Genomic DNA, 12,349 nt, shown 5'->3' on the forward strand with positions numbered 1-12,349 from the left:
AAATACTTAGATGCTGTGTTCATAGGACATACCTGCAAAGAAAGACGTTATACCTGTCAATATATTCTTCCTAGAAAAAACAAAATACATACTTCTGTTCCCTTGTCTTACCTTACTCTGGGTTGCTACCTTACTGCAGGGTTGCTATTTGACCTAAATCAAAACAGGTAGCTAGCTTTCTTTTAAACGTCCCCTTTTGAATCTGCTTCTTTCTGCTACAGAGCCTGTTTTCATTCCTTATGTATTCCTAAGGGTAATGAGGGCAGGAAAGGATCAATATAGAATTACAATTCACTTCAAGCTTTTTTAATAGTAACATACTTTGCATTTAAAAATATAAATTCTGTCAATAACTCTTTGCCTGTAATTTGTCTGACATAAATAATACACTGTCTCACCTTTATATATAAGGGTTCTCTTGGGTTATCTATAAGAATGCAAGTTTTTTCTTCCCACACAGGATTGAGGTTCTTGTGTATTGTTTTACTTCTAAACACTTCTTTTCCTCCAAGTTTGAACTTGACGTACGGATCACTGGTTCCTGTGGATGAAACATATGTTGTCAATTATGTCCTTTTAATCCAGTTCAGATACTAACATAGTTTGTATTGATAATTATATTAAAAACATCAGCTTGATTACTTTTTTATTGTCATAATCTAATTCTATAGTGCCAGTACTCAGCTAATTTGTAGTATCAATAATGAGAGGGTGCTTGAATTACCTTCTGTTGTCTGCAATCTAAACTCAAAGTCACACATGAAATGCCAACTGTTCCAGCGTAGTTTTTGGTTAAAAAAACATCACTATATTAGGACTAGGATTTCATCTTAATGCAATCACAAAAAATTAGGTTATAAAATAGATTTCTGTAATATACTCATCTAATTAAATGATGTCTTTAAAAATGCATGGGCAGATGTTAGGAACAAATCCTGGCTCCACTGGCATCACAAGTGTAACACTTCATTGACTTTTCTGTGTTCAGGATTCCTTCTTTCATGACAGTCAAGATGAACAAATTAAATCCAATGTCAGTTCACAAAGTTCAGATAGGTCACATAATTGCAGATATGCACAGTCTTAAGCTCCCTGATACATCTGGGGAATAGTTAACAATGAGCAAACAGGTCACTCTGAAGAGAATTTGGAAAAGTGAAATAAAGATGTTCAAAATCTGATCAATAGAGATTGGATGAGATATGGTGTCAGAACAGATGAGTCAGAAAGATTGTATAAGTGGGATTTGTTAAGGCCAGAGAGATGCCCCTTGATGAGGGCTGAAGAAGGAGAAACTGCAGTCCTTGTGTTCGCCCTATCAGGCATTTCAGGAAGCAGCTGTTAAATACTGTGTGGACGGATACAGACCAGAAACATGACTGATGTGCAGCTGGGTGTGGTCTTGCTTCAGGTTAACCACAGTTAGAAGACACACAGGCTGTGGTCCAAGTGGAAGACTGACCTTGACAGCAGGTTGAAGAAAGGCAATTTGTCTTTTCCTTCTCTATTTTTTATTACTAAAAATATAGTCAAATCTTTAAAAGAAATAAAAGAGTTTGAAAATTCAAACTAATTACCTTCCCTAAAATGCCAATAGGTAAGATTTTCCTTTCATGTAAGTGAAAAACATTTTAATAAAAAATATTCAATGGAGTTCATCCTCATAATTCTGTCATCTGTTTCTTGAATTCACGTTTGTGTTTAAATCCATAAAGAAAAGGATTGGTTGTCTTTTATTAAACTGCACCGTACTCTTCTGAACACAGAGACCAGCTCGACTAAAGCTCTTTGCACTATTTCATGTAGCCGCTAGATGTCAGCACTCTTCAGCTAAACTCAGATTTCTTAAAAAAGAAATTGGGAAAGAGGGATCTCAGGTGAGACAGTTACGGTCACTCTGTTTTATCTTTACTAGGACAGAATTTCAGTGGCATAAAAGTTTAATCTAGCACGATTAGTCTGAGTCTGTAATTTTAATTAGAATCAACTCTTCAATTTAAGTATATCTTTGCTTTTTTATTAAAATCATGTTACTTGTGATAATAACATCACATAAAAACAGTAAAAAGACAGTTTAGAGTGAGCCTCAAAGAACCCCACATCCTTATTAATGAAGTCACAGATTGGTCTCCCTATTACTAATTGCCCAAATGTGTGTTCCACCTGCATCAGTTAACATAATTAGGGGTGGCCAGCAAGGACAATAAGGTGATTGTCCCCCTCTAATCTGCTCTTGTGAGCCCCCATCTGAAGTACTGTGTCCAGGTCTGGAGCCCTCAGCACAAGAAAGACAGGGAGCTGTTGGAAAGGGTCCAGAGGAGGGCCAAAAGATGATCAGGGGGCTGGAGCACCTCCCCTACAAAGACAGGCTGAGAGAGCTGGGCTTGTTCAGCCTGGAGAAAAGAAGGCCTAACTGCAGGCTTTCAGTACTGAAAGGGAGCCTACAAACAGGAGGGGAATCAATTCTATGAAAGGGTAGGTAACAGGAGGACAAGGGGAAATGGTTTTAAGTTGAAAGAGAGAAGATTTAGGTTGGATGTCAGGGAGAAGTTCTTTACAGAGGGAGTGGTGAGGTGCTGGAACAGGCTGCCCAGAGAGGTTGTCCCGTACATGGAGGTGTTCAAGGCCAGATTGGATGGGGCCCTGGGCAGCCTGATCTAACATTAAATGGGGAGGTTGGTGGCCCTGCATGTGGCAGGGGAGTTGGAGATTCATGATCCTTGAGGTTCCTTCCAACCCAGGCCAGTCTGTGATTCTGTGATTCTGTGATAATTATAAGACTTCACTCATGAGTTTAAAATCTTCCAGATAAAGCCACGCAGTAAGACAGTGCTGTACTTCAGCAGCTCCTGAAGTACCACTAGTGACTGTGCAAAGGCAACAAGGATTCTCTGAAAAGGTGGCAGACTCTCTGTTCCTAGCAAGCATCAGCCAAACTGACAAATACACATGCTGTTAAAGTTGAGCTCAGATGCTGTCCATTATCACAAAGATGGTTAACTGATCCTGCAAAACAAAAGCTCCTCCAGCTCCACAGGTCCAACTAACACTTACAGGGCCAAGCACTTCTTACGGAGACATCTCCCAGGATGGATTTGCAAGTTTAGGATTTAGATTAGATCGTGGAAGTAAAGAAGGTAAAGACATTTTGCAGGATAAATATTGAAAATGTTTTTGCAAAAGAATACTAAACTGTTTTCCAGAAGGAACTATAAGAATGAGAGTAGGAGAGAAAATTCAGCAACGGCAGATTTGGCCACAATAATAATTTTAAAAAGATCTATGATAGACAGACATTCTCAGTGCATCCTATAAATACACATAATTAACTCCTGAAGCTTTCTAAGTCTTTTCAAGATATTTGTCTCCTTGTCAATCAGACTGTGTTTCTTCATGAAATCTTATTTAATATAATGGGATAAACTGCTAATCAAAGAAAAATCAGCAACGAACACGGGGCAAGATGGAACCATGGGATCAAGCAACTGCTGCAACTGAGAAAGACTGAGGCAAAGGTATGCACTTTTCTCTACAGTATTTCTGCATTTGACTCAATATAACCAAAGTCAAACATCCAGCACATCTGAAAAAGCTGAGCTGAAGATCCACTGTTAGAATGTGAGAGCCAGACATGGAATGCCTAACGGTAAATTTTAAAATCTCACACTACAACCAGAAAACCGATTACGGTAGTTCATAAAAAAAAAAACGTTAAAACAGCACGTCCAGCTGTCATTTCATCTATAGATGCTTTGAACTTCATCCAACAAGGAAAAAAAATAATACATTTTAGAAAAATAGTGAGCCACTAGTAAGCATTTCTCTTGAGCTAATTAACTGATATAATTAAAATCATTTAACTACAGCATGCATTCATTTTTCCACTTCTGCTTTTCACTTACAGTCCAGAACAACTTTCAGAACAAAACAGAGAGCAACATTCAAGCATAGTCCAGAGCTACAAGAGATTGTGCCCAAAGCTTCCACTTCCAATTCAGATTTTCATCAATGCAATTTTAAATCTAGTTTCTTTTTCTTTTTTTCTTTTTTGAGAATATTAACAAGGTGGTGTTTCCTGACCACTGAGAAATCAATAAATACAATATTACTCTCTCCCTACAGCTTCAGTCGTAAAAGAAAAGCAAATAACACAATTCATTCAGGTCTCCCTGGTAGGCAGTTAATGACAGTGAGCTATACAGACCAGCATTTAACCAACACAATTTCCACAGCACTGTATTTTCTACAGAGATTTGAGGCTAAGCACTAATGTTCGAAAAGTTTTGTCCCACCCGCAGTTCCTAATGCAAGTCACAAGACTCCTTTAGACTACAGAACACAGAATTACCAAGACTGGAAAAGACCTCCAAGATCATCCCATCCAACTGTCCATCTACCACCAACATTTCCTCATTAAACCATGTTTAATAGTACAACATCCAAAGATGAGGACTTGCAGTCTCAACCCTTGCTCTCATTGCGACTTCCCAGACATCTGCTGGAAATATCGTACAGCAGAAAGTGAACAGTCCTGGATGTTCCCAGAGTGTGTTGGAGATAACTTCCTGACACAGCTGGAGAGGAGCCAACAAGGGGAAGCACACTCCTGGTTGCAATGAGAGCAGGGGTTGAAACTGCAAGTCCTCACGTTTGGCTGAACAGAGACCTTTGGCTGGAACTCAGAAACAAAAGAAAGGTTAATGGTTGTGGGAAGAGTGAGGATACAACTTATAAGGATTAAAAATACACAGTGAAACTGTGCAGGGGGAAAATTAGAAAAGCCAAAGCCCAGCTAGAAATAAACTTATCCACTAAGGTCAAGGACAACAATAAATATTTCTATAAACACATTAAGAGAAAGGCTAGGAAGAACCTCCAGCCCTTGTTCTCCCAGAGGAGAACACAGTGACCAAGGATCAGGATAAGGCTGAGGTACTTAATGCCTTCTTTACCTCAGTCTTTAATAGTAGGACTAGATGTTCCCTGGGAATACAGCCATTCGTGCTGGAAGATAGGGATGGGGAACTGAATAGGCCCTGCATACTCCACAATGAAACAGTTTTGGACCTGCTCCAAAAGCTAGACGCTCACAAATCCATGGGGCCAGATGTATTGCAACCTGGAGTGCTGTGGGAGTTGGGAGATGTGGTTACCAAGCCACTCTCCATCATCCTTCAATAGTCCTAGCTATCCCCAGCTGACCAGCAATGCCCCGGTGGACTGAAGACTGGTAAACACAACACCCATCTTCAAAAAGGGCTGGAAAAATTTTCCTGATAGCTACAGACCTATCAGTCTTACACTGATGCCAGGGAATGGAACAGATAATCTCGAGAGCTGCCATGGAACAATTAAAGATCAACCAGGGGATGAGGCCCAGTCAGCATGAGTTCATGAATGGTAGATTGTGCTTGACAAACTTGCTATCATTCTATGACAAGATGACCCACTTAGTGGATGAAGGCAAGGCTGTCGATGTGGTCTACCTCAAATTCAGTAAAGGCTTTGACACGGTCCCCTACAATATTCCCATGAAGAAGTTGACTGCCCATGGTTTGGATGTGCAGACACTTGACTGGGTAAAACAATGGCTGAACGGCTGGGCCCAAAGAGTTGTGGTCAATGTGGTCAATCCGTTAACCCAGTCTGTCCTTTATCCCAGAAAAGAGTGCACCTGTCCAAGCCACAGGCTGCCACTGTGGGATAGTATCAAAGGCTTTGCTGATGTCTAGATAGACTATGTCAACAGCCTTTCCCGCATCCACCAAGCATGTCAACCGATCACAGAAGGAGATCAGGATTCATTATGTATCTCCAACAGAAAGCACCTAGGTCCCACCCACCACACTGATTTGAAAAGATGCAAGCTTTAAAGAATATTAATGGGAAGCCACAGTAAAAAAATAGGCTTTATTTGCACAAAGCATGTATGAGGACTGTTGCAGTGACAAGCAAAAGATAAAACAAGAAATAGCCAACAAGTACAGAAAAAAAAGTTTCATCACTGTAAGAAAATGGTTAATGTACACATTTCTAGAAGCAAAAATAACATCAAAGTGCATTCTTAATTAATTTATGCTTAGACTGATAATTTAGCCTAAGATGTATTTCTATTAGTCTTCCATTTTTTATTTCAATCTTGGAATTGCTTTGTTTGATCTACAGTTTTTAGGAAAAAAAAAGTAAATAGCTGAAGTAGTGACACTAGAGCGTGTAAGTCATGAAAGGGTCCTCACACATGCTGTGATGGCCTTAATAGCAATGACTCCAGAAAGTCAACCTGCCCCTCACTCAGATGTTATCAAACAGGAATACAGGCATTTCTCATAAGGCAGCTCATGAAATTCCAGAGATTCCTTATGTATCAGAGAACAAGCCATCCACAACTTCAGTCTGCTCTAATTTGCTAAGTAATTCAGAAAACTCAGGCATCACTGTAAGCGTGTTGGACTTTCCAAAAAATGAACCCATACTGATAAAAGATGAGCATCGGTGAACCTTTACTGTGCCTCTTCCTTAACCTCAGAGCTTCACTAGATTTTTACCTATATATGATCACCAAATCATCATTATGCAAATAAATCTATGATAGAAAATTTACTCCTACACTTTGATGTATAATTTACACCATGTTAACTTCATATAAGTACAGAGGTGTGCAACAACTTCAATTTCATAATTCTCGAGAAGCTTAGGTAGTAGTTAGTAAAACAATTTGGTTTTGATTCACTCAATCAAGTCTTCTTTCACTTTCTTTCTGGGCCTTTCCCTTTCTTTCCAACTCCATCCACACTCATTTCCTTCTTAGCAAGGTTCCTCAGTGTCAACTTACTTTCTTACAATCAAGTCAAATGAAAAAATGGAAAGACGTTTCTCAAGTATGTTTCAATGCAATATATCAAGCAGAACATCTAGCAGTTTCAAATATTTTGTACATCCTGTATTTCAACATTGCAATATGTAAAGTCTCATTAAAAGAAACATAAAGCATACGTCAGCTCAGAAATAATGGTAGTCCAATATTAAAGCTAGGAAATACATTTACTGCAAATTATTTTCCATTAATTTAACAAATACAATTTGGTTTGTTCACTTATACAAGTGCTTATACAAAAAACTACAGCTTTCCTACAAGTATTCCTAGTTTCTGTCCTTCTGTCCACGTCACAAAAAATTACCTCCCTAATTCACAAAGAGGACAATAGTTAATTTAAAAAGCACTTATGGAATATTAATATCTTAAGGATGAAAATGCTAATTACAAATTCAGTGAACACACAGGTGTTACAAGATGTAGAGATCTTCTAATCAAAAGTCAAAAGGGAATAGAAAACTTTAATTATTCAGTGCCCATTAAAAAAGTATGGGTTAAAACAATCACAACTTTTAGTCTTTCTTTCTAAGACTTGTGTCTGCCAATGAAAAACACAAACTAAAGATTTAAATGAGGCCAAAATAAGCATTTAAGAAATACCCATTTAAATAACTAACTAATTACAAAATCATAGTAATATTTAGGTTGGAAAACACCTCAACCATTAAGGCTTATGAAACAAAAGGAGCATTTACAGAAATACAGTATGTGAAACTTCTCTTAAATAACATTTTAATTTACTAGTTGAAAAACATTAATGTTTTTATTTCATTGCTTTTTTAAGGTCATCAAAAGAGAAAAAAAAACACCATACAGACGTAACAGCAGTGTGCTAACAAAGTAACACTTCCAATTCTTGTTTAGACATACTAAGCCCAAAAGTGTTTGATTTCTTCTAATGACTTAATTAAGAGATCAGATTGTTCCACCTGAATCCTCAGAGAACAATTGCATTTCTGCAATTACTATAGCAGTACAGTGATGCAGTACTTAAACCATGCACTTCAGTAACATACAAGGGCTGCTCCAAAAGTAATACCTGTATTTCATGATGTTGGCCTACATGGTTGTATGGCAGTAGAGGTTGAACCTTCTCACCAGAACTCATTACATGTCATTGCTGTGTGACAGATGGCAGCAGAGGGGCCATCTGACAGAATGGTGTCTGATACAGAAGTACGCATGGAACAAAGGTGTATCACTGAAATCCTCCATAAGGAAAAAAATGGCACCCACTGACATTCATCAATGCATGCTATATGTTGATGGAGATCAAACAGTAGGTGTGACCACAGTGAGACAGTGGGTGGTGCATTTCAGCAGTGGTGACAGAAATATGAGAGATAAGAAACATTCCAGATGGCTGTGCAAATTTTTACGTGTGCAGCATGCAAGCTGTTGTTCATCACTAGTGAAAATGAATAATGGTAGTGACTAGGCAGGAAGAGAGTGTTTTGTACCTGAGAATTTGCTCTATCAAAAAGTGTTATTTTGCTCTTTGTAATTGGGGATCCCCCCAATTACTGGGAATCCCCCAGAAGGGATTACATCTGGAGCTTACGCATTCCAGGTTATAAGTGACTAGACTGTTGATTAATCTTTCTTTTTCCACCTTATTTTTAGCTCTGTCAAAGTCCTTTTGCTTTACCACTGTTACTTTCACTACAGATACACAGATTCAAAGCTTCAGTGTGATGTTTACAACTCGGAATGACAGAATCACAGGGATTGAAAGGGATCTCTAGAGATCATCAAGTTCAACCCCCTGCTGACAAAGGCTCCCTACAGCAGGTGGCACAGGAAAGTTTCCACAATGGATCCTGAATATCTCCTTCACCACCTTTCTGGGCAGCCCTTTCCAGCACTTTGTCACTCTAACAGTTAAGAAGTTCTTCCTAGTATGGAACTTCCTGTGTTCCAGTTTGTGCCTGTTACGCCTTGTTCTATTGCTGCACATCTCTGAAAAGTGTCTGCCCCCAGCGACTTGACTCCCACACCTCAGATATTTATAAACAATTATGAGATCGCCTCTCTGTCTTCTCCAGATTGCAGTCCTAGGACTCTCAGTCTTTCCTCATAAGGAGATGCACCAGGCCTCTAACCATCTTTGTGCCTCTCCACTGGACTCTCCCCAGTTGTTCCCTGCCTTTTTTGAGCTGGGGAGCCCAGAACGGCCTTGCCTATACAGTACTTTAGATGTGGCCTCACCAGGGCAGAGTAGTGAGGGACAATCACCACCCTTGAACTGTCGGCTATGCTCTTTTTATCACATCTCAGGATAACACCGGCCTTCTTGGCCACAAGGTCACATTGCTGGCTCACAACCAACCTGTTGTCCACGAGGACACCCAAGTCCTTATTTGCAGAGCTCCTCAGCACCAGGTGAACCCCCAACCTGTACTGATGCATGCAGTTATTCTTCCCCAGATGTAGGACTTCACACTTGCCCTTGCTGAATATCATCACGTTCCTCTCCACCCACTCCTCCAGCCTGTCCAATCTTGCTGAATGGTAGCAAAGACTTCTGGTGTGTCAGCCACTCCTCCCAGCTTCATATCATCAGCAAACATGCTAAGGGCGCACTCTATCCCTTCATTCAGGTCATTAATGAATAACGTTGAATGAGACCAGGATCAGCACGGCCCCTGGGAAACACCACTAGCTACAGGCCTCCAAATAGACCCTGTGCAGCTAATCACAAACGTCTGAGCTCTGCCATTCAGCCAATTCTCAATCAACCTCACTATCTACTCATCTATCCCACACTTTCTAACCTTCATTACAAGAATGCCATGGGAGACAGTGTGAAACACCTTTCTGAAGTCAAGGTACATAACATCCACTGCTCTCCCCTTATCTACCCAGCCAGTCATGACATCACAGGAAACTACCAGATTGGTTAAGCATGATTTGCCCTTGATGAATCCATGCTGACTACTGCTGATAACCTTCTGCTCTGGAAGAATCAGAAGAATTCATCTCCATCTTCTGGAGATGCCATCCAGAACAAGCTGTACCCTTGTGCTTCTAGATGAGAAGAAAGCAATCCATCATGTACCCTCCCTATATGAATAGCTTTTGTTTTCAAAGAACATATGAATATTTACAAGAGGGGAAAAATGTTTATACACTTGGAAACATCTTTTTTACCGTTGAATGAGTGCAGATGTGCAATGAGTAAGTCAATAAGTAAATCCCTATGAATGATAAATCAGGGAAAGGTGGCAGGAGACTTGCAGGTAAGCAGAGAGATAATGGATAAACTCAAAGGCAAGGAGAAGGTAAGTGAAATGTGGAAAAAAGACCTGTCAGCTTGGGAAGAACATAGAAATGTCAAGGCCTGCAGGGCTGCAATGAGGAGAAAGCTAAGGCCTGTTTGGAATTAAATCTGGGAAAGGAGGCGAAGGATAACAAGAGAGCCTTTTTCTAGTATGCCAAAAGTAAACGGAGGGCTAGAGAAAATGTGGGTCTACTACTGAATGAGGTGTGTGTCCTGGTAACAAGAGATGCTGAGAAGGTGGAGATACTAAACATACTCTTTGCTTCACTCTTTACTAGTTTGACTTTGCCTTAAGAATTCTGGACCCTGGATGTAAGAGAGAGAGATTGGAGAATGAAAGACTTCTCCTTGGTCAAGGAGGATCTGATCAGGTAGTATCTAGCCAAAATCAGTGTGTTCCAATGGGAACACAGAAGTCCCCAGAAGCAACAGATACAAAGCTCTGGGAATGGAAAGAATGTGTGGATAACAGTTTAGATCTCTAAAGGGACAACCATGTTAAGATGCTCCAACTGAAGGCTCAAATCAGAACCAGTGCTGCCAAAAGGCAAAGGGTCTTAATAGTTGGGAACATTGTGTTGAGGGGCACTAAGGCACCAATTGCCTACCTGGATAATCTCTAGACAGCTTCCCACCAGGGCCCCGTATTCAGGACAATAGGATAAGGTTACCCAATGTGACAGAGCAAGAGCATTACAAGTTGGGACACAGGCTGCAATTAGGAAATTACAAAATATTAAGAAAGACTTTATGCCCCCGGAAATACATTGAAGGGATTGGAGCACAGGTAGTGTTCTCAACAGTCCTCCCTGATAAAGGCTGGGATCCAAGCAGAAGGAGAAGAGTGGATCAGTTGAATGAATGGCTGTGTGGATGGTGTCACCTTCAGGGCTTTGGGTCCTATAATCCAGAACTCATCTTCAATAGACTAAGCAGGCTGACATCAGATGAGATGCAAATAACCAGGAGGTTTAAGAATACACTGGGCAGTAAGATGGCAGGGCTTATCAACAGCACTTTAAGCCATATTTACTGAAGGAAATGGGATGTATTGCTGAGTGATAGAGAAGAGTCAGGGAATACTGTCGTATTAGAAAGCAGTAGGTAAAAACCTCGAATTATAAGAGGGCTTCTCCATTACAGTAATGTAGCCAGCAGTCCCGCTTAAGGGCCTCTACACTAATGCATTAATGCATATAAGACAGCAAATAAGCAGGAAGAGATGGAAACCATGGCATTCAGTTAGAAATTATGACCTAGCAGCTGAAGAAGCTGGGATTGTTCAATCTGGAGAAGAGAAGGCTTAGGGGTGACCTTTCCACTCTCTACAACTACCTGAAAGGAGATTGTAGTGAAGTGGGAGTCAGCCTCCTCTTCCACATAAATAGCAATAAGACTAGAAGGAATGGCCTCAAGATGTGCCAGGAGAGATTCAGGTTGGACATAAGGAAATAATTCTTCTCCGAGAGAGTGGTCAGGTGTTGGAATGGGCTTGCCATGAAAATGGTGGAGTCCCCATCCCTGGAGGTGTTCAAGAAACGTTTAGATGTTGTACTAAAGGCCATGGTTTAGTGGGAAACATTGGTAGTAGGTGGACAGTTGGACTGGATGATCTTAGGAGGTCTTTCCCAACCTTGGTGATTCCATGATTCTACGAAACACAGTAGGACAAATCACACAATTGGAGTACCACAATTGAGGGCTACATGATTGTCAGAAAAATTGCCTCATGAGATGTCCAGGAAAATTAAACATACCACAGTTTAAATTCATGCTTTTCGTAGTATTAAGTTATTAAAGCAGGACAACGTGTAGGAAAAATTAAAGAACATAAGGAGATAAGGTTCTAAGAGAGAAGCACTTTGTCTTACTTACCATTCTGATACAGGTAGTTCTGAAAATTCCTATTTTTTTTCACACAATTATAACACAACTATTTAATAATCAGCTAATTTTTTTTTCTAACTGCTCTTTGTTTTACTGACATGTACAGGTAAGTTAATCCAAAAATATTCTCAATCAGTAGTTAAGGATAGCCAAGTGATGATAGTAGCTTTAACTAACATGTACCAGCACAGCTTTTACAACCAAATTTAAACATCAGTTATGCTCTTTCTCATGCTTTATCACGAGCTCAGTTGAAAATGCACGGAAAACCAATAACACCTTAAATGAGAAAAAGCCTGTAGGCTTCA

General features: G+C 40.0%; 1 protein-coding gene across 6 annotated transcripts in view; it reads right to left on the reverse strand.

Moving 5' to 3' along the window:
* Positions 1 to 12,349, reverse strand: part of MCTP1 (multiple C2 and transmembrane domain containing 1) — a 200,006-nt gene that overhangs the window by 154,171 nt on the left and 33,486 nt on the right. For all 6 annotated transcript variants that reach the window (XM_042822881.1, XM_042822882.1, XM_042822878.1 and 3 more), the window contains one exon: positions 399 to 541. In XM_042822881.1, the coding sequence (XP_042678815.1) occupies positions 399 to 541 (143 nt within the window). The remainder of the gene's footprint in view (positions 1 to 398; positions 542 to 12,349) is intronic.

Source organism: Centrocercus urophasianus, unplaced genomic scaffold, assembly GCF_019232065.1.
Source record: "Centrocercus urophasianus isolate 14NV4802_14NV808 unplaced genomic scaffold, USGS_Curo_1.0 seq_21, whole genome shotgun sequence".
In the NCBI taxonomy this organism is placed as follows: Eukaryota; Metazoa; Chordata; class Aves; order Galliformes; family Phasianidae; genus Centrocercus; species Centrocercus urophasianus.